Raw genomic sequence first — 20,982 nt, 5'->3', positions numbered from 1 at the left:
GGGCTACGGCGGCGGCGCAGCTCGGCGCAACCCTAGCCGCCAGCGCATGTACAGGCGCGGCCGGGCGAGTACTCACGCGAGAATGAAGAAGGAACAGAGGCGCAAGGCAAGAAAGAATGAAACGTTATGTTTGTCTAATCAGTGGCAGTGGTGGGTAATTACCAACTCCACGAGGAGGTTCAAAAGAGGACGTTTTGGAGCAGCAAAGGGGTGCTCTAAAACTCCAGCCCCAATTGCACTACAGCTCCATGGAGTTGGTAGCTCCATGAAGTTTTGGAGTTGACGTGTTTGGCTGGTTTTTTTGCTGGAGTCGCTGGAGTTACGGAGTGGAGCTGTGCCAAACACCCCTAAATGAGCATATGGAGTGGAAGTGGAGGCAGACTGGCAGAGTAACAAACTGACGACCACTGTCACTCTCACTCACTGACTGTCACAAAGCACGAACACGCTGGCCTTGACCTAGGAGAGCTAGAGTGGATATGGCAAAATAACAGACGGCTCACCTTTTGATGCAGGAGACCAACGGGAGGAAGACGCAGGCGAAAGCCTGCAGCTGTCGCTGCCCACTCTGCGCAAGCTCAGCTCCGCTCCGCTCCCGGCGGAGATCCCGATCCTGGAGTGACGAGCGAGCCACCCCGGATGGCGTGGCACGGACGTCACTTACCTCGGAAGTTTCATGCGCACGACACGAGATCCGGAATCAGAGAGCCATCACGAATCACGATCTACTACTCACTTATCCTCCGATGATCTGCCGCAGCTCAGAGAGAAAGAAAAGAAAGGATCCATGGCGGTTACTGAAACTGAAAGTGAAAGCTGGAGCGGAAAGTTTCACGCGGATGCAGCATGCCGCAGCAATTCCTTTTCTTTTCTTCTAGCAAAAAGAAAAAAAAAACATGGCGTCCTCTCCTCCTGACGACGTCTTCCCGGCCCACCTGGAGAGTTGAAGCGCAAGCCGCCGAAGCCTCCGGTACGGTGCTCCGGTGCTCCCCTGGCTCACCAACTCCACCCAACCCACCCGCGCCCTCTTCACTCCCCGTCCCCGGCCGGCCACTCCCCCTCTCGCTGCGCTGGGGGCCCCGCCGCCCACGCGCGAACAAGAACCGACCAACCTGAGCTACCACTCCGGGACTCCGCTGCCCCCTTTTCACGGCACGCCGTCCTGCGTCGCCAGGTCCCGGGGGCCGGCACCGCAATTATTGCCGCAGCGAAGCGACAGGTGTGGCGTCAATGGCGTGGGTCTGACCGCCACGGCCCATCGCCCCTAGCTGCTCGGTGTGGATGGAGCTAGTCATGGCGGCCATCATAGCGTAGCCACCCTTCTCCCTCGCTTGCCATCACGAGCTGCTTCTCTTCTACACTGGTTGCGGTAGCACACTGCGGAAGAAGCTCCTCCTCCTCCGCCCACGCGCGCAGTGGTGTCGTGCTGTGCTGCGCGTGCCGCGCATACGCGCTGCGGCTCCGGCGGCGGCGGCGGAGGCCTTGTCGTTTGCGGTGTCTCCGGCCGCCTGGGCGGGCGGGTTTGTTTAGTGGCGGAGGTGTACGGCGCCGGAGTAAAGAATTGGGGGCGGGTTGGATGCTGTGCGTGCGCGCGGAGGACGCGCTGGCCGCCGCAGCAGCCGCGGCCGCGGCGTCCGACAAGATGCGCTCCGTGACCCTGTCAGCCTCTCCTCTCTCTCCGGCTCTGCTCTGTCTCTTGCAATTTGCGAGTGTGCTTCATCAGGTCTTGGAGTCTTGCTCAAAGTTGGCTCTTTTCTCTTGGTCTGCTCGTGTGCAGGGGGGGCTCGATCCAGAGGGCGGTGCGGAGGATGGCCGGCGGTGGTGGCGGGAGGAAGTCCGGCGGTTCGGCGCGCGCGGCGAGCGGCGACGCGACGGCGAGCTGCTCTGGGGTTGGTTCTTTTCTCCTTTCCTTGATGATCATTACTCTCTTCCTCAAGAATCTCTTTCGACTCCAGTACCACAATTTCTGTGCCAACGGTCCATATCGTGGCAATCGGCCGTTCAACAGGTCTCGCTCCAGAGACGGAAGGCCAGAACCGATCAGCAGGAATTGGCGCAACCAAGATGACCAGCGCCCTCCCGTGTGTGATCGGCTGGAGGGCAGAAGTGACCGATATGATCGGTCGGAAGATAGACGCCATGATAGGCAGGGGGTTAGGACTAATCGGCATGACCGGTCAGAAAACAAGGCCAACGTTCACAGCCGGCTCGAAGAGATGGCCGATGCTCGGGTAACAGATGAAAACCCGTTAGGACGCGAACCGGAGTGGGAACGCGCCAAGTCAGGGGGCAGACCAATAAACCCCAGGTGGTGTCCCGATGGATTGACCAAGTCTCAAAAACGAAGAATCCAACGTCTCCGCCAATGGGAACAGCAAGAAGAGGAACAACAGAGCACGACAACCAAGAAGGTAGGAAGGCCTCGGGTGTGGCGCCCCAAAAGAAACGATAAAGGAGACGACGAATCGGCGGGTGACGAATCGGCAGCCGAGATCGGCATGGTTTTCATACGGCCGATGGAATTCATGACTCCCGCCGATCAACAGGATATGTCGGCAATGGAAGAACAAACAGCATAGTTGGCTTTGGAGCCAATGATGGCCACGTTCGAGAAGCCCGAAGATGACGAACGACAACACATGAAGGCGCTGTTCCTTAAAGGGCATGTTGACGGCCGCCCCCTCACTAGACTGATGGTAGACGGAGGAGCTGCAGTCAACATTATGCCGTACGCCGTACTCCGGAAGCTTGGGAAAAGCGACGACGACTTGACCAAGACGGACATGATGCTCAAAGACTTCGAGGGCAACGTGTCAACCGCTCGCGGCGCTCTCTGCGTCGACCTCACCATCGGCAGTAAGACCCTTCCTACCACCCTCTTTATTATTAATGGCAAGGGATCCTACAACATGCTACTCGGCCGGGATTGGATACATGCAAATTGCTGTATTCCATCAACAATGCATCAATGTCTCGTACAATGGGTCGGCGATAACATCGAGGTAGTCAAAGCCGATTCCGCATACAGCATCGCGACAGCCGACACGCAGCAGTGGAGCTGCGAAACCGTCAGGTGCATATCCGGCAGAGTATGGGAGACCGATTTCCTGAAGGTCATCGAATTTGGCCTACAGCCGATCCGAGCAGTCGGCTCCGAAGACCCAGAGTAGATGGATCAGTTCGCCCGAGAAGATGGGAAGCTAGGGCACGGGTTCACGTCGGCCGATTCATTAGAGATGATAGACTTAGGTGATGGTACCAAACCAAGGCCGACTTATATTAGTGCAAATTTAGACCCAGAATACAAATGTAAATTGACAAATTTGTTAAAGGAATTTAAGGATTGTTTTGCTTGGGAGTATCACGAGATGCCCGGTTTGGACCGATCTATTGTTGAACATCGGCTACCCATAAAACCAGGGTATCGGCCGTACCAACAGCCCGCACGGCGCTGCAATCCTAAGATTCTACCAGACATAAAAGCTGAAATAACTCGGCTAATCGAAGCAAAATTTATTCGGCAATGCCGTTATGCCGAATGGATCTCCAACATTGTACCAGTGTACAAAAAGAATGGAAAGCTACGCGTTTGCGTTGATTTCAGGAACCTTAATCAGGCCACACCGATGGATGGTTATCCCATGCCGACGGCCGATGTACTGATCGACGCTGCCGCGGGGCATAAAATCATTAGCTTCATGGACGGAAACGCTGGATACAATCAAATACTTATGGCCGAAGAGGACATACCCAAAACGGCCTTCAGATGTCCAGGCCACCTTGGTTTGTTCGAGTGGGTGGTGATGACTTTTGGCTTGAAGAATGCTGGCGCTACGTATCAGAGAACCATGAATTACATATTTCACAAGCTCATTGGCATTCTTGTGGAGATCTACATCGATGACGTCGTAGTCAAGTCCAAAGGACATGAAGAGCATCTGGCCGATTTGCGAAAAGTGCTAGAGTGCACCAAGAAACACGGGCTTAAGATGAACCCCAATAAATGTGCTTTCGGCGTATCCGTCGGACAGTTCTTAGGATTCATGGTGCACGAGCGAGGAATAGAGATCAATCGGAAGACCATAGCGGCCATCAACAAAGTCATAGCCCCGCAAAACAAAACCGAATTGCAGTCTTTAATCGGCAAGGTGAATTTCATCAGAAGATTTATATCTAATCTATCTGGGCGGATTCAGGCGTTCACACCACTGTTGAAGTTAAAGCCTGACCAGGAATTCATATGGGGGGAGGATCAGCGCAAAGCATTGGAATATATCAAGCAATACTTGGTCTCGCCACCAGTATTGGTTCCTCCTCAAACTGGTAAGTCGTTTAAACTATACTTATCAGCCGATGAAAAAGCCATTGGGTCGGCTCTAGTCCAGGAGTTCGAAGGCAAGGAGCGGGTGATTTATTATGTCAGTAGAAGACTTCTGGATGCTGAAACAAGATATCCTCCGGTGGAGCGTTTGTGCCTATGTCTTTACTTCTCATGCACCAAACTCAGGCACTATCTACTGTCGGCAGAATGTGTGGTCGTATGCAAAGATGACGTAGTAAAATACATGCTATCACTGCCGATCTTGAAAGGCCGAATCGGCAAATGGATCTTGGCTTTGTCAGAGTTTGACCTGCGGTATGAATCGGCAAAAGCCGTCAAAGGTCAGATTATGGCCGATTTCGTCGCCCAGCACTGCGGACCGGAGATTGCCCTCGTGGAGCCAGCACCCTGGACATTATATTTCGATGGGTCATCGTGTGGGGTCGGATCAGGAATCGGCATCGTTCTCATATCGCCTCGGGGGGCAAGCTATGATTTTTCTCTGCCGATAGAAACCGCCGCTACTAACAATCAAGCGGAGTACCGAGCTGTATTGAAGGGCCTACAACTATTAAGGGAAGTCAAGGCCGATTCTGTTGAAATCTTCGGAGACTCTATGCTTATTGTGGATCAACTGACTGGGAGGTCCGAATGCAAAGACGACGTATTAAGAATTTATTACGAGGATTGCTTACAGCTCTTAAAGGAATTCAGATCGGCAGTAATCGAGCACATCCCGAGGGACCGCAACGAAGATGCCAACAAACTCGCCCAGCACGCATCTGGATATCGGCCAATTCTAGGCGCTATGGCTCTAGAACTCACGACCGATGACTGGCGTAAAGAAATTGCCGACTACCTGAAGGATCCGTCTAAAAAGGTGGAACGACGAGTACGTTTTCATGCTACTAAATACGTACTGCTCGAAGATGACCTGTTCTACCGAACGGTCGACGGAGTTCTTCTCAAATGCCTTGGGACAGAAGAGGCCAAGACTCTGATGGGAGAAATCCATGAAGGGGTATGTGGAGCACACCAATCGGCCCATAAGATGAAATGGATGATCAGGAATAATGGGTACTACTGGCCAACGATCCTCGAAGATTGTTTCAAATATTATAAGGGTTGTCAGGATTGTCAAAAGTTTGGAAATGTCCAGCGTGCACCCGCATCGGCCATGAATCCTATCATTAAGCCATGGCCGTTCAGGGGATGGGGAATAGACCTTATCGGCCAAATTTACCCACCATCAAGAAAAGGGCACAAATTTATTCTGGTGGCTACTGATTACTTTACCAAATGGGTAGAGGCAATTCCGTTAAGAGCCGTGACATCGGCTATCATGGCCGACTTCGTAAGGGATCACATCGTCTACCGATTCGGCATCCCTCAGACTATAACAACCGATCAAGGAACAATGTTCACATCGGGGGGATTTGAGGAATTTACAACCGATATGGGAATCAAATTGTTAAATTCTTCTCCGTATTACGCCCAAGCCAATGGCCAGGCAGAGTCCTCCAACAAAGGGATAATCAAGTTGATCAAAAGAAAAATCGAGGAACAGCCAAAGAAGTGGCATCTATGTTTGACTGAGGCCCTATGGGCGTAAAGGATGGCTTGTCATGGGGCTACCAAGTTATCTCCCTATTAGTTGGTGTACGGTCACGATGCAGTACTACCGTGGGAATCTAGGGCGGGATCAAGGCGTATTTCGCTCCAGGACCAGTTAACGGCCGATGACTACTCATCACTTATGAAAAGGGAACTTGATGATTTGGCTGGCCAACGATTGAGAGCTCTGATAAGCATCGAAGAAAACAAAAAGAAAGTAGCCAGGTGGTACGATAAGAAGGTCAAAGTCAAGCAATTCTCCCCTGGGGACTTAGTATGGAAGTTAGTATTGCCGATTGGGTCGAAAGATCCTAAATTCGGAAAATGGTCCCCTACATGGGAAGGGCCGTATAGAATCGGCAGATGTGCTCCAGGGAATGCTTACATCTTGGAAACAATAGAGGGAGAAGAATTTACTAGAGCTTTGAACGGAAGGTATTTAAAAAGATACTACCCCAGTATATGGGTCGGAGCATAAGGGATTAACTGTAATGTAATCACACATAGCCGATACAAAACGGTTCGAAATACATAGTCGTCCAAATCGGCCGATGTATTCATTCGGTACGGGCGATGGGTTACGCGGCCGACAAAACACGAGTCACCCTTAGAACAAAAAATACAAATAACTAATTGTTCTTCTTCTTGTGCGTCTTCCCAATCCGATCCAACTCGTTCATGATGCAGAGGTATGCTTCTTCTATTTTTTTCATTGAAGCCTCCGCTTCAGCTTGACGAGGGAGAGGATGGCTCCAATCCGTGGCCGGGCGCGAAGTTCCCGCCGCCGCGTCTTCAAGAGCGACTCGCGGAGGAAGCGGATGGCTCCTGTCGGTTGGAGAGCGCTGGCTACCATTGCTCTCCACAAACTCCAGGACCACACGAGCTTCCACGGTGACGTGGTCTCGAAGTTCGTCACGGAGAGCCCTGATCAGCTCCATATCCTCTGACGACAATGGGTCCTCAGAGTGTATGATCTCAATGGCGCGTATGAGCTCAGGGCTAAGATGTTGGGGCTGAAACAAAGAAAGGTTAAGAAGGGACATTTTCTTCCTAGGATCTAAAAGAGAAAGAGAAGTCGAGATCAAGATTTCACCTGGTTAACAGAAGAAGAAGAAGCCGACGAAGCCATGACGGAAAGCCGCGCCGACGAGAGGAATGAGAGAGTAAAACCGAAAGCCAAACCGGTACTATCGGGAGGAAGTGCCTAGGCCGGTATTTATGGGAAAAAGATGCGTGGAAATTTGGTAAGGCTACGTCCCATCGGAAATAAGAAAGGCAATAAATAGAAAGGGCGTCGCGAGGGACGGTCAAAGTAGATAGTAAATGTTCGTACAAAACGGTCAGTGTTTTACAGATTACCCAGAAGGGTATCGATAGCCGTGATTGCCCGACGCCGGATCTGATCGGCAGAATCAAGGACCCGTTGGTCTTCATCCGCCGATCCAGGGACTTCTGATGCACTGCGGTGGAGTTTTAGGGCCTCGTGGGCAAAGCGCTGCCTCTCCCGTGTCAAATCGGCAATGACAGAAGGTAGCTCTTGGAGCTTTTTCTCTTCGGCACTGATTGCCTTGGTCACTTGCTCCATCTCCTTGGCGAGCTCCGCCCTCCGACGCTTGAGGCGGTCTATCTCACCGACGATCGCCGGGCGGGAATCTTCCAGAAAATGGATGCGCCGATGTGCCTCTTGAGCTTGACGCTTGAACGCGTCCTCTTCTTCACGAGTCTTGGCCAGCTTGGCGCGATCGGCCATGTGACGAAGGGCTCTGAAGACCGGGATCCTCATAGACTCGATGAAGGCCGCCGGCGCCAGGGCCTCCTCCGCCTCTTCTGGTACTCGTCCGCTGACGTCACTGAAGAGCTGCCGAATCGGTGAAGCGTCTTCTACTAGTCGGCCGATGTCCCCTTGAAGGAGGGATCGGATACTAGCAAGTTTGGCTCGGAGGTCATCAGGAACGGAGCTCAAGGCAACTTGGCGAGAAGCAACTTCTTCATCGTCGGAAAGGGCGACCGCAAAAGAAAAGAGGCTGTTGTCGGGGGTGTCTTGTTCCTGGAGATAATAAAAAGGAAGAATAAATCGGCTGGGAGTAAAAGCGAATCGGCTGAGTAAAAGCCGGAACGTAACTTACCGCTTTGAAGCGAATTTCTTCATGTTGCACTTGGGAAGCCGTCACGCCTTGCTCAGGGGCCTGCGCCATGGGTTCATCAGATGAAGAGGATTCCACAATGATCGGTGCGGTGCTTGGACCAGCTCCCTGGGAAAAGACCGGTGGTTGAGGAGCGCTTGGTGTGCCGATGGCCTGTGTCAGAGGATTGAATAAGTACATTATGCAAATACCAAGGAAAATCGGTGAAATAGCACTATACCTCAACGGATGGAAGTGGGGGCGCGCCGATGGCCGGTTGGGTTGCTGCCGATTGTTGTATAGGGGTGCTCTGTGCAGTCTAGAGATAAGAAGGGTTAATATCAGAACAACAATCGGAAGGATTAAAACTTAGGTTTACCTGAATGGCCTCCAATAACAATGACGCGGCGGCTGCCCCAGCTTGCGCGACGGCTTGGATATCGGCGTCTTGGATGACCTGAGAGGGTGGTGCGGCCGGAGTTTCTGCCGATACGAGCACAGGAGGATCCGCCGATTCTACGCGAGCTCGGAATCGGCGACTGGTCTTCTTGGTGATCCTCTTCTGGACTTGTTTCGATCGGCCAGCGATCACGTCTACGGACGGGGCATCATAGCCGATGAGAGGATAAATGGTGTACGGATGATTCTCTATTAGCCGTCCGCTCCGGCTGTGTGTTGGAGGAGTTCGATTCTCGGCCTGAAAAAATAAGTAGAGCCATTAGTATTCAAGTCACGTTAAGAGGAATAAAAATCGGCTAAGGAAAATACCTCAGCGTCCGGGTCGATGTTGGCTGGATCCAAGAGGTTGCAGTATGCCGATGCCGAATTGCAGAAGAGAAATTGTTTCCAATCGGCCCACCAGAGTTTGAACGGCTGGACAGCAAAGGGAGCTACTAGCCAGTTGTTCAGGTCAATGGTACTGGAGTCCGGAATCCGGTCTCGTAACCGATTGTAATCCAGACCAGATGTGAGCTCATCTCTAAACTTGATTCGGCCAGCGAAATACACTTGAATCGGCAGCTGACCCATGCCGAATTGACGTGCTGCAGCGGAAGGGTTGTAGAACTCATACGTAGGGGCATCCTTCCCCGAGAAGAAGTTGGCTGGTAAGATTCCTGGCTTGATTAACTCATCATAGAGCTCTTCATCAAATCGGCCAGTGGTCGAGTCAAAGCAGGTTGGGAGTTCAAAGACCGGGTCATCCCGCTGATAAGGAAACCAAATGGTTGCATCTTCATTAAAGTCGTTATAGAAGCATCGAAAGTACTCGGCTACCTTTGTAGCAGAATACGTGGAACCTGGGAAAGCTGATGCCGCTTCACCAAAGGACATGCATCGGCGGCGTTCGGTAGGGTCTTCTGCCGATTCGATGTTAGGAAACATCATACGGTCCACCCTTTGCTGAGTGATCTTGCTCATGTAAAGGTTCAGCCACAAGTTTATGAACCACCAGGGTCCGCCTGGATTTCCGATCGGCTCTCCTTTGGATAGTCTGATGCCGATTTGATGGAGCATGTGGTACGCCGCCCCTAGTAAATGTTTCCCAAGAGGGACATGGTTTCCCCTGGACAGTGTTTCAGCTAAAGCCTGGGTATTGGTTGACGGGCCGGCGGCTCTTCCACAAAAGAAATGTTTTTCTAACCACATCATCAAGAAGGCCGTATGCTCCCTATTCTCAACAGACCCGGTTCTTTTATTGCTTCTGATGAATCCCTTCCACCCGCCGATTCCCCTTGTGTCCAGCCGATGTGACGTTACGGCTAAGAGGTGGAAAGGTGTGTCCGGGGAAGAAATGTCAAGGCCGATCAACAGGACTACATCGGCCAGTGTTGGGGTCATAGGTCCGTGCCCAAATAAGAAGGCATTAAGTGCATCAGACCAAAAATAAGAAGCTGCTATTACTAACGGCTCATTCTTCTCCATCTGGGACAAGGAAAGGTTGATGCATTGGCCGATTTTGAGTTCCTCCCATGAGACGCTTTTCGACGCGGCTACCCTTTGGTACCATTCCCTCCAACCTGGGGTTTCATTCGGCCAGGACCTAAAAGTACCCAACCATTGATCTAAGTCCATGTCGGACAGTTTGAAGGGTATCCTGTGGGTTTCCAAATTGATAAGATCTATTGGATCTGGGTTCCCCATAGGTCCGAGACAAACAAGGCCGGGATTTCTCGTAAGTTGGATGGTAATGCGATGCCTAACCGTCTAAAAAGGAAAGGGGACTGTAAAAAGTAAGAAACAGATCTAGAGTAAATGCATTACCGATAGAAGAAGGATTCGGTATTTACCTCTAGGATGAAGTTCTGGGTGATCGGCGTGGTCGCCGGTGCAGATGCGGACGATGGGGCCGCGATGGGGATCGCCATTGGGATCTCCGATGAAGCTCCTTCTTCTGTGGATGAAGCAACGGCTGACGCCACTACCGCCGGAGGCGCCACTTCTAGGATGTCGCGCGCCGGAGAGCTGCCGGAAGGAGCCGCCATTGGAAGAGAAGGGGAAAAGTAACAGGAGGATGGCGCTAAAAGGCTTCGGCGGCGAGGGAAGGATGCTGAAGAAAGAAGAGGGCGCGCGCGCTTGGAAAAAGACGTGAGCTTGAAGATGAAGTGCGGGGTGAAGCGCTATTTAAAGGATGCCTGAAGGGGGGTAAAAACAGAATTTTCACCGCGCCGGCGTTTCGAGTTTTTCGGGAGTAGTGGCTGTCGTGGGCGCCCGTTTCGAAAAGATTGCAATCATCAGCCGGAAGACCGCGAAACGGAAGGATATTTTCACTGCGGCCGTTTCGGAGAAGAGGTTATAAAGAATTTCGAAGTAAAAGACTATGTTTCACTCCGAAACTGGGGGGCATGTGTTGACGCCAGATTTCGTCACTAGTAAAATCGGCGTCAAGAAGAGAGGGAATCGGAGAAGCACAGTTGGGAATCGGCCAAAAGGTGCTACAGTGTGAGATCGGCCGGTGACTTCTGTATCACTTCGGGTCGAACGTGCCGGAGTCCTAATCGGTAGCCTTTTGCCGATGAGGGATCGGCCGATTAGGAGGATGGGTTAATTGGGCCTGCATGGGCTTGGAAAGGAATAAAGGGATGAGGTGGAGATCAGCCCATGAAGCGTGGAGTAACCAACCTAGCACGAATCGTGCTTGTAGATATTCGTTTTCTGTTTGAATTAGGGATAGAATTCTAGTCGGTTAAGAAGTTATCTATACGGGGCTATAAATAGCTACCTTTGTAAATCTGTAATCATCAACCAATCAAATACAACAAACTACTTTTTCCTCGTACTTACTTTCAAGCAGGCGACTTCGCCAATACTTTCCTCTTTTTCACGAGTTCGTGCGGGTTGGCAGGGCTGCATCAGCTTGATCTCCGGCCGATTCTGTAAGTTCCGCTTATCGAGTAATATCTAAGCTTTAACTTCGGACGTATCGCTGTTGTTTCGTTTAGATTTATTCACTAGTTATCGATATTTGCTAGAATCATAGGTTTTGCCTGTTTTTCTAGTTTTATCACCAGTTATCCAGCTAGGAATCAGTAGTTTCAACTCTCTTCACGATCTGCTATTAAATTCATCTACTGCCGATTAGATCTATTCCTAGTGTTGTTGTCATAGCTTTGTATCGATTACTCCAGTAGTTTCCTGTCTACAAGGCTACAGTGATCGGCTGCTTTGTAGCCGATTCCTTTGTTAGGGCAAATCGGCCGATTCGCTGATAAGCTCTCTCGAGATCGGAAACTTAGCCGATCGTGATCTCTGAACCTGACACGTATTCTTCCTTGCCAATCAACAGGTCAGATTGGCTGGCACGCCGCGCGAACTGCACCAGGGCAATCACCCGAACAGGAGCTAAGCAGATTCTCCCGGGTCGTGTGTCGGACACTGGGATTCGGTTGACCGATTTCTAGTGCCAACACCTCCCCACCCTTCTTCTTCCTGCACACCCCCCGCACACACTCCCCTTCCCTTCCCCTCTGCCTCCAATCTTCCCTCCTCCTCCCTTCGATGCTTCCCCCTTGCTTCTCGCGCACACTAACCAATCCGAGCACCCGATGCCGCGGCCCCCGATCGAATCCACCGGAGCCGCCCGCCCCGGGCCCGTCCACGCCATTGCCCGAATCGGGAGGCGTTCGTTCGTCCGCCCGCGCTGCTGCCCCCGCACCCCCGCGCCGTGGCGGGTGGCGGCCGGGAGCGGCGGTGGGCGGCGCGGAGGCGGGCGGCGGGCGGGCGCGGAGGTGGGCGGCGGGCGGCGCGGTGGTGAGTGGTGACGGGGGAGGGGGAGAGAGAGAGGGGTAGGGTGCATTGAATTAGGGCAGAGGTGTAAAGTGCACCTTTTAGTCCCCATAAGCAACCATAAGCAATCCAAGAGTTGCTTATTTGCTTATAATAAGCAATCCCATAAGCAAGAGTGATTGTTTTCATAAGCAACTTATTTGCTTATTTTAAGTTGCTTATGCATAAGCAACTCAAACCAAATACTTCCCGTAACTAGTTTTGGAAACGAAAATGAAAAAAATAGTCGCCGCAACAGTTGTCCGATCTGATTTCTTTTTTTTTTCCGTATGCCCAATACCGGCCCCCTCTTCGTGCTCACAATCCCACAGGGAAAATGACGGAGGAAAAAAAAGTCGCGAGTTACTGTTCACATAGGAGGGAAATCAAGTGTTAGACCCACGGATGGATGACGTGGCAGTAATTGTATCTTTTTGGGAACCGTTGGTTATGGGTATTTTTTTCCTCCCAATAATTTTTTGCAAGATCCCAAAATCAAAATTTTTGCACTTTATTTTTTTAAGCACTCTTGGACTTCAATTTTAGTAGCACTCTCCGTGCAATGCTGTTCACGCTGATCGTCGAAGGCTTATCCAGAAATTGAGTGAGATGGTGCGATACTTGAAGATGAAATTTCGATCACGAACGACAACACATTTTCGGATTATTGCAGCCTGTCAAGAGAGGGAGAAATGATTGTGGAAGGATTAGGATGGCTGATTCCTGTAGCAATTCAAAGAGTTATTTTCCTATGTATGGACATTGGCCCTCCCTGCAAGGAATCGCCACCCTGCACGATCGGTGGATCCAGGCCAGAAGTCTGTGGAACGGAGCAAAGAGGAAAGGCTTCGATTCCTTGGTCGCCCTTGTTACTTGGGAAGTATGGAAAGAAAGGACTGCACGTATCTTCAGAGGTGAACGTTTGCAGATGGATATTCTTCTCCAGAGGATCAAGGCGATGGGCGAACTCTGGATCCTGGGAGGAGCTGTAAACTTTAGGTTGTCTCATCGTCGAGTAATCAACCTACGTAGCCAAGCTCTCGCATTTGTTTTCACAACTTTGCAACGGTTGTTAGCTCTTTCTTGTAATAGTCTGTTAAAGTGGCGCTCGATGCGTAGCGCGTTGTTGTAATCCTTAAACTCTTCTACCTTTTCCCAAGCAAGCACTTCCCGTATCACGATTCACGATTGAACTCGGCAAAGTTCATCCTGACGAGACTCCGAGAGGAGGAAAATAAAATCTTTATCCTACAAACTGTTAGCCTTATGAGGAAAATTTTGAAAAAAACAGAGAAAGGTGTGCCCATGAAGAAGGAATGTTGCAAAAGAAAACTGTGAACTAGTGTTGTGTTTCATACGGCCATATAGAAGGAATGTTGTTAATATCACTCGCGCCTTCGGCGTTTGCTGAAGAATCGCACACGACACTTGCTATCTTAAGACCTCATCAGGCATCCTTCAAATGCTACAGCAAGAAACATATGTCTCACACCAACATAGAGCCGGATAGGAAGCACCGTATTCGTGCAAGTGCGACAGATGAGACCATAAGGTTTTGTATCTCCCAAAATAGTTTGCAGAAAATTTTGTGATTGTAATCAATTTGATTTAAAAAACCGAGAACTCGTCCTCGGAAATTGAGTTGATATCATGGACAAACAGCCCATCATGATGACAGTTTAATCATACCGCACTTGCAGTTCACATTTCACAGTGGACAAAGACACCAACAACTACGACTCTACGAGGCACCAACAGAGTTTGTTTAGAGTAATCCGTGCTGGCTTCTTCCGATGTTCGTCTCTGAGACTCTGATGCGATGCGAGAGGCCGGTGCCGATGTCAGCGCGTCCCACCGGGCGAGCGAGAAGGAGATCAGATTTGGGCCGGGTGACACCCTACCTCTAAGCGGCGCGCGGTGCCTGAGCTGTCTCCTGTCTGGGTGAGTGTCGCGCGTGTGTGGGTGCGGTGGGCCGCGGCGACTCAACGAACGCGCGGACGACGGGGCGCGCATCTTGGCGGCGTGGCGCGGCGGTTCCCTGCCGCCGCCGGGGCGTCCCGTCCGTCCACCGGCAAGGCGGCACGGGCGCAGGCGAGAGGCGAATGACAGGTGCGCAGCTCTCCCCGAATTACCGCATGACAGCCAATACCAGGACGACGCAGTTCGATCTCTTTTTTCCTTCGACTGCGATCAACGCGAAGCAGTAGGCGGCGAAGTGTGTTCTGAAACAAAAACAACACGGGATTTACACAGCCGCCGCTGAAACACGAGCGGCAAAGAAAGTTCTCCGAACACGTTTTGATTTGTTTTCAATTCGTACTGTGTTTTATTCACAGCTCCGTCTAGCTCGCTTAAAACTCGTAGTCCCCGCCGGACTCGCCGTGGCGCCGCGAGTGGCTCTCGTGCGTCCTCGTCATGTTGGCCCTCTGCACGAGCCGCACCAGCGACTGCACGACCTCCGACATCGGCGGCCGGAACTCCGGCTCGGGCTGCGTCGAGGTAGCAGAACAAGCATCAGCAGCATTTCAGCAGCGTCGGAAATGTTTTACATCTGGGGCAAGGGCAATGTGAAAGCTGCACGAACTGAAGGCGATTTTCACCTGAACACACAGGGCGATAGCATCGGCGAAGCGGGAGAGGGACTTCGACGGGTACAGGCCCTGCAGCGCGGGGTCGACCATCTGGTCCAGCGCGTCAATGTCGTGCAGCTGCGGAGTGGCCCACCGGACCAGCGACTGCTCGGGCCGCGGCCGAGTCCTGCAGTAAGTTCAGGGAGCAAGTGCTGGTTCAGAATTCAGATGAATGGCTACATGTGTTGCTACAACTAGCTGTCTCAGATTGTTCTTGTGGAAGTTCAGAACGGATGTGAGAGAACTGCAGCGGATTGATCTATCATAAATTACCTGTCAAACGGTTTCCGGCCAGTCAGGAGCTCTAGCATGACGACTCCGAAGCTGTACACGTCACTCTTCAGGGAGTACTGTCCAGACATGGTCACCTCAGGTGCCCTGTATCCCGAGTTCTCATCTGATTCCTGAAATTTGTTGCTTTTATAAGTACTTCTGGGCAGGAAATCTTCACGCTGACTTTTGCTAATTAGAATTCGCAATATAAAAATACATAGAGCGTGACTTTGGATCATATAGCTTGTTGATCAAATAGTACTTTTCAGCTAGCTGTGAGGTACTAGGTTTTGTCACTAATGACAATTCACGCTTGCTATTCGGACTTCTTGATGACTTGATGTAGCATTATGGTGTTGAATAATACTATGCACTTCATATATTTCATTAAAAAACGCTAGGTACTTCCACAAAGACAATAATAGGGCAAAGCATTTCAGTTGCAGAAAAGGAGCAAGCTTCAAGAGTTGAAGTTATGCTTGATGGCAGATGTGTTAAATTTTCAAGAAAATGGTTGGTCAGACAAGTGGAAATTATAATGACCTACCTGGAATTCATGGTTAGGAGTAAGGTCTGCAAACCCAGAATCAGAAACGTGAGGGTTCAGCTCACTATCCAATAAAATGTTGGATGACTTGAAGTTCTTGTGGATCATGGATGGTGAACAAGTTTCATGTAGGTACCTGAAAATTCATATGGCTGGCATAACTTGTCGGTTCCAAAAAAAAAAAGGTAGACAGGCCTGTTTGATATTCATGAAACAAAGAGCCTGCTTCACTTACTCCAATGCCCTTGCAGATCCAAGGGCAATCTTGACACGGCTGTTCCAAGACAATGGTTTGCTGTGTTCATCCTTCATATGAAGGAAGTCATGCAGAGAACCATTTCGGTAGAATTCATATGCCAGCAAGCACTGTCCATGCTCTGAGCAGTAACCAGCTAGCTCGGCAAGGTGAGGATGATTTAGCCTTGAAATGTTTGCCACCAACTCAGTGAACAAATCTGAAGGATGGCTTGAAAATGCAGAAAAAATGATTTTCTTTACAGCCAGTACCTGAAATTTGCAACCATAAAATGATGATAACTAAATAGTATGGATCATAATCTGAAAATAGTGAAAAGAGACTTATTTTTTGCAGCTACTGCTGCACATGCTCAAATGAAGGATACGATCAAGATATAACAGCCAAAAATTCCACATGTTCAAATTTTAGCATATCCACTTAATTGCAGATTTTATGGCAATATAAAAAAGAGGGAAAAACAAGTAATACTGATGGTGTTTATTGCAAGGAACACATTCCAAATATGGATGATGCTGGATTCATATATATGATGCTGCATGCGTGAAATAAAGAATATCTTATAATTAGGTAAGCACCTTCTGATCACTGAATTTGGCTCGGTATACACGACCAAACGATCCCTCACCAATAAGACTGTCAGGGCTGAAGCTGCCTGTTGCCACCTGCAGGTCTGCCACTGTATATGCAGGTATTGTGACGGAAGACAAACTTACTTTCCTTGTAATAGACTTGCTAGTGGTATCAGTTTCATCAAAGGATTTGTGCAGGTCAATTTTCGTTGGAGGCTTCAAACTCATTGAAACAGTCTTCTGCAATCCTTCCTTGCCAATTGTTGATATGATCTTGATAGATTTAATAGATTTCATCTCTGAAAGTACAGCAAATGATTTAGCCATCTTCCACATAGACAAATAATACAGAAGAAACTGAACAATTGCCCATGGAAAAGAAGAGCTTGCAATTCCTTCCTTTTCTTTTTGAACCTTTGCAATTCCTTCATACAACAACAGCAACAATAAGATGAAAACATAACTACCGTGAGACTTACGTTTAAGTCCAGAAGCAAGAGGGCTGAGAGGTTCATTCTGCTCAGGGTCTTGTCCCCGTGACAACCTCCATGATTTCCTTTTGATCAAAAGGAATGCAACTAATGCACCAACAACCAGCAAACATATTACAATTCCTGCTACTGCACCGCCTCCCAGTTTAGAGTGTTTGCCTTTGCCACCATCTTCAGCTGGGATATTGTTACCATCAGTACTTGGAACAGGAGGTCTCCAAGAAGGTGGAGGTGTATATGATGATGGTGGTGATGGTGGCGGTGGCGGAGCAGGACCATCATTAAACGAGTTTCCACTTGTCCTGTAATAGGAGGACTAAATTATCAAATCCATCCCATATGCCAACAATTGCAATCACCGCGACAGTTGCAATACTTACTGGAGATTATTGATTCCCTTTAGTTTATCAGGTACCCAACCGGTGAATTGGTTGTTTTCAATATTTCTGCAAGGATTGGTAAATGTTGCATTAAGAAATTCAACTTGTAAGAAGAGTAGGTGGTAAACATTTCTACTTACAAGTCAGTAAGAGGAAGATCGGCGAGGACATCTACTGTGCCACTAAATTTGTTGTTCTGAAGATAACTGACAAGAGAAGAAATGGATTTGTAAGAAATCATGTGATCTTTTCTCACTGATGAAATGAAGTTAAACAGAATATATGGAAAATGAATACTCACAGTGCTTTCAAACTTTTCAATGAGTTGAAGCTTTGTGGAATATTACCGGAAAAGTTGTTGTATGACAAATCCCTGGGAAATTGAAAATCTGTTCAGGTTCACCACTAGTTTTGTGGAACAATGGTAACAAACAAGCATATGCAGTCAGAGAGGAAGGGAAATCACTCACATTGCTGTTAAGTTTGTGAGCTGATTAAACATATCATTGATGTTTGAGAGCTGATTGTGACCAAGATTTCTAATCAAAATAGAGAAAGAAATATAATTTGGTCAAATCGCATCAAAGGGCTGGAGCAAAACAGCATGTACAAAACTCAGAAGGCAACGTACAGATTCTTAAGTGCAACCATCTGAGAGATGGAGTAAGGTACAGTCCCAGTGAAGTTATTGCTGGCAAGATTTCTGCATATCAAGGTCATAAGACTAAAATGATTTTTTACATAAATCAGAAGGATGAGCTAGGCGAGGCATGACTCACAAGATCTCCATATTTGGAGGAAGATTGTAAGGGATGTCACTGCCTCCAAGATTGTTGTTGCTCATATCACTGCAGAAAATTGAGTTAGATCAATACCCACATAATCAGATGTCAGTGTAGACATCAGTACACGGATATTCGAGAGCATGAAGGATCTCACTAACAGCTGAATTAGTGCAGTCATTTGATTCATGTTGTATCCCAAGGTCCCGTTAAGCCGCATTCCAGGTAGCTTTCTGCCGAGTATTCAGGAGAAAGAAAAATCAGATAAGAAGGATAAGCTGCTGCGATGCAGAAACACAGCCCTTCTGAAGGTTTCAGCTTTGCTCACATTGTTGTCACTCTGGAACCCGAGCAGGTGACCCCAAGCCAAGACTGTCCGCAGGGATCCCCATTTTGGGACACCCAGTTCGTCAGCTGGGGTGGCGAATTCATGGTTGTGTAGAAGACATTGAGGGCGTTTACTGCACAGGCAAGAACAAGATTTGGGGACCAGTCAGTAACATTGGAGGATTAATGTTTCAGGTACCATTATGTTTGGTTCATACTTTACTGGTCTTCAATATCTTCTTTTAATAAAAGAAACTAAGATGTTCGCTTGCAGCAAACTGATAGAATAGCATCTCCTTGGTCAACTTAACTGATACAACAAGAAAAATTCCAATAGAGTTCTGGACAAAACTGTATCTGAATCGAAACTTCAGAAACCAGCCATATATACCAAACCGAAACTTCAGAACTCATACTTCTGCAATCGCAATGAACTGACCAGAACGAGGGGGGACAGACAAGAACACACCTCTCGCATCCCTTTATGGCTGCGCAAACCAAACTAAACCACGAAGAAATGCATCGTTTCTTGGTGTGCGGAAGCGAGATATGCTTGGAGCGAAAACCCACTAAATGGAGCTGAACGAACTCACCATCGTTTGAGTCGGTGTTGGCATTAGCCCCAAATGGCGCTGCAGCCAAGAACAGCACCACCACTCCGATGGCCGCCCCAACCATGTCTGCAGCGGGCTGCGGCTTCTGCAGCTCCTCTCCTCTTTCTCCTCCTAACCCTCCCCCTTCGTGCCTCCCTTCACCGCTGCACCATTTCTCTGCAGGCTCCAAGAAACAGACCAGCTTGTTATATGGCAAAAGAAATAAAAAAAAAAGGGTCTCCTTTCTTGTTCCACTCTTTTTGTATGCTAGTAGTGCCGCTTTTCTCTCTCTGGTGTCAGCAAGCTAGAATGAAGGAAGTGGGAAAAGGGTATTAAATAAGGGCACTTCAGAATCGCAGAAGGGTTAAATATCTCATTGACCGCTTGTGTTGTTTCGTGTATTGGATTAAAGGCAAGATTTTGACGGCTGATGATGGTATTGAGGTTGTTAGAGCAGTTTAATTAGAGCCATAGTCTTCTAGATAATTGAAATTTGTGGTTCCAGTTTTTTTAGTGAAAGTGGTTCCAGCTTTTGAAGTGAAGAGGGAAAGAAAAGCATTACATTGAAAAATAGGTTTTATAAAGAGCAACGGTATGGAAATACATGATGATTATTAAAGTTTTGCTTCTCACACAATGTTAATTATATGTAGGAAAACAAACCAACCTTTACGGCAAGAAAGCGAAAGCAAAAAAAGAATGTACTTAGTCAAACAAATCATCTATTTGTGTAGGAAAAAACTCTCATTTATGATAAGTTCATTTAAAGCCAATAATTCCCTCATTTCAAGTTGCATACGGTGAATGTCAGTTCTGGTTGATGCATGTACTTAGAAAATATTCCCTCCGTCCTAAAATATAAGGCACCAAAAAATTAAATTTTGTATCTAAATATAAGGCATCGTAGCAGTTTTGGACAAGTATTAAAGGAATCTAATTTAATTACTCGTTATTTTCCTCCCGTGACGGTCGTATCCATCCTTTCATCTCATGAAAAATCTCTGCCGGTCTCACGTGGCTTTCCTTATCCCCTCCCCAGGGCGTTCTTTTCACGCGAAATGTGCTAGCGGAACTAATTATCTGCTCAAATATAAAGCTCAAGTGAGTCTTATATTTCAGGACGGAGGGAGCAGAACACTAACATGTATTATTCCTTTTGGAGGAACATTTAATGTTGATCCTTCTTTAGCAAAAGAAAATGAGTGTGCAATGACACGTTGAGGAAGCTAGTGGAGGATAATCGCTTCGCTTTTGTTTTTCAGCTGTCGCGCATCGTGGCTCCCATGACGAAGCATTGCCGTCCATCTGCAGGTCGCTTTTGCTGATTGGCAATGATGCAATGTGCGCGTGTGGCGGTATGGCTCTCGAGCTCCTCTTTTGACCACCATCAGTGTGGCTACAGTAGAAAAGGCCCCATCGATCTCGTTTATGGTATCTCACGAGTCACGATTGCAGTGACGTGACGACGAGGCAGGACTAGGCAGTTACTGTACTGTTCATTCGATATTGAGTAGTTTAAAACACGAGAATCTCTCCCAAAATCTATGAAATTTAAACTATCTTTTCAGTGAAGTTTCTGTAAAAATTATATGAAATTGTTTCGTTCCGAACAGCCATCGAACCATTGGATTGGATCCCTTGGATCTGATCACACTCGAGCTAAAAGGTGGGGAGCTAGGGAAGAGCGTGTTGGTTCTGCACCCTTTGTTCAAAAGTGAGCCATTTTATTCTCAGCATCATTGCACCCTACCATGGTGATGAATCGACGGCCATACCTTGTACTACTACTACTACTACTAGTACATTTTAG

General features: G+C 48.7%; 2 protein-coding genes across 5 annotated transcripts; one reads left to right on the top strand and one right to left on the bottom strand.

Annotated features, from left to right (window-relative positions):
• The first annotated feature begins 863 nt into the window (after positions 1-863).
• On the top strand, positions 864-13,506 carry LOC117846422 (uncharacterized). 3 transcript variants are annotated; one of them, XR_011897416.1, is made up of 4 exons: positions 876-1,659; positions 1,778-1,889; positions 2,009-11,432; positions 11,843-13,506. XR_011897416.1 is itself a non-coding variant. In XM_072291636.1 (3 exons), exons 1-3 carry the CDS (start codon positions 1,577-1,579, stop codon positions 11,900-11,902), a joined length of 255 nt encoding a protein of 84 aa, XP_072147737.1. In that variant the 5' UTR covers positions 864-1,576; the 3' UTR covers positions 11,903-13,506. The 3 variants fall into 3 exon arrangements, 1 of the variants encoding a protein (XP_072147737.1); XR_011897415.1 differs by having other exon boundaries at positions 864-1,659; positions 2,009-13,506; XM_072291636.1 differs by lacking the exon at positions 2,009-11,432 and having other exon boundaries at positions 864-1,659.
• Positions 13,507-13,923: 417 nt separating this feature from the next.
• LOC117846420 (protein STRUBBELIG-RECEPTOR FAMILY 7) lies at positions 13,924-19,473 on the bottom strand. 2 transcript variants are annotated; one of them, XM_034727579.2, is made up of 17 exons: positions 19,173-19,473; positions 18,581-18,713; positions 18,414-18,485; positions 18,250-18,318; positions 18,102-18,173; positions 17,941-18,009; positions 17,772-17,843; positions 17,611-17,676; positions 17,471-17,536; positions 17,079-17,392; positions 16,606-16,898; positions 16,007-16,278; positions 15,772-15,907; positions 15,225-15,355; positions 14,922-15,078; positions 14,642-14,810; positions 13,924-14,543 (listed from the first exon to the last, which is right to left on the bottom strand). In XM_034727579.2, the coding sequence occupies exons 1-16, from the start codon at positions 19,255-19,257 to the stop codon at positions 14,673-14,675; spliced, it is 2,145 nt and encodes a 714-aa protein (XP_034583470.1). In that variant the 5' UTR covers positions 19,258-19,473; the 3' UTR covers positions 13,924-14,543; positions 14,642-14,672. The 2 variants fall into 2 exon arrangements, with proteins under 2 accessions (XP_034583470.1, XP_034583469.1); XM_034727578.2 differs by having other exon boundaries at positions 14,526-14,810.
• Between the last annotated feature and the right edge of the window lie 1,509 nt (positions 19,474-20,982).

The sequence above is a fragment of the Setaria viridis genome, chromosome 2 (assembly GCF_005286985.2).
Source record: "Setaria viridis chromosome 2, Setaria_viridis_v4.0, whole genome shotgun sequence".
Lineage (NCBI taxonomy): Eukaryota > Viridiplantae > Streptophyta > Magnoliopsida > Poales > Poaceae > Setaria > Setaria viridis.
The sequence above is the reverse complement of the archived record's forward strand: the minus strand, read 5'-3'. Positions and strand labels throughout refer to the sequence as shown.

What these genes read in the sequence shown, in the direction of transcription:
- LOC117846420 (XM_034727579.2), bottom strand. Translation starts at nt 19,257, where the DNA reads ATGGTTGGGGCGGCCATCGGAGTGGTGGTGCTGTTCTTGGCTGCAGCG. An exon ending in ATGACTGCACTAATTCAGCT is followed by an intron (nt 18,319 to 18,413) that starts GTTAGTGAGATC and finishes AATTTTCTGCAG; the next exon opens with TGATATGAGCAACAACAATC. An exon ending in AAGGGAATCAATAATCTCCA is followed by an intron (nt 17,393 to 17,470) that starts GTAAGTATTGCA and finishes CTCCTATTACAG; the next exon opens with GACAAGTGGAAACTCGTTTA.
- LOC117846422 (XM_072291636.1), top strand. Translation starts at nt 1,577, where the DNA reads ATGCTGTGCGTGCGCGCGGAGGACGCGCTGGCCGCCGCAGCAGCCGCG. An exon ending in AAGATGCGCTCCGTGACCCT is followed by an intron (nt 1,660 to 1,777) that starts GTCAGCCTCTCC and finishes GCTCGTGTGCAG; the next exon opens with GGGGGGCTCGATCCAGAGGG. An exon ending in CGACGGCGAGCTGCTCTGGG is followed by an intron (nt 1,890 to 11,842) that starts GTTGGTTCTTTT and finishes GCCAATCAACAG; the next exon opens with GTCAGATTGGCTGGCACGCC.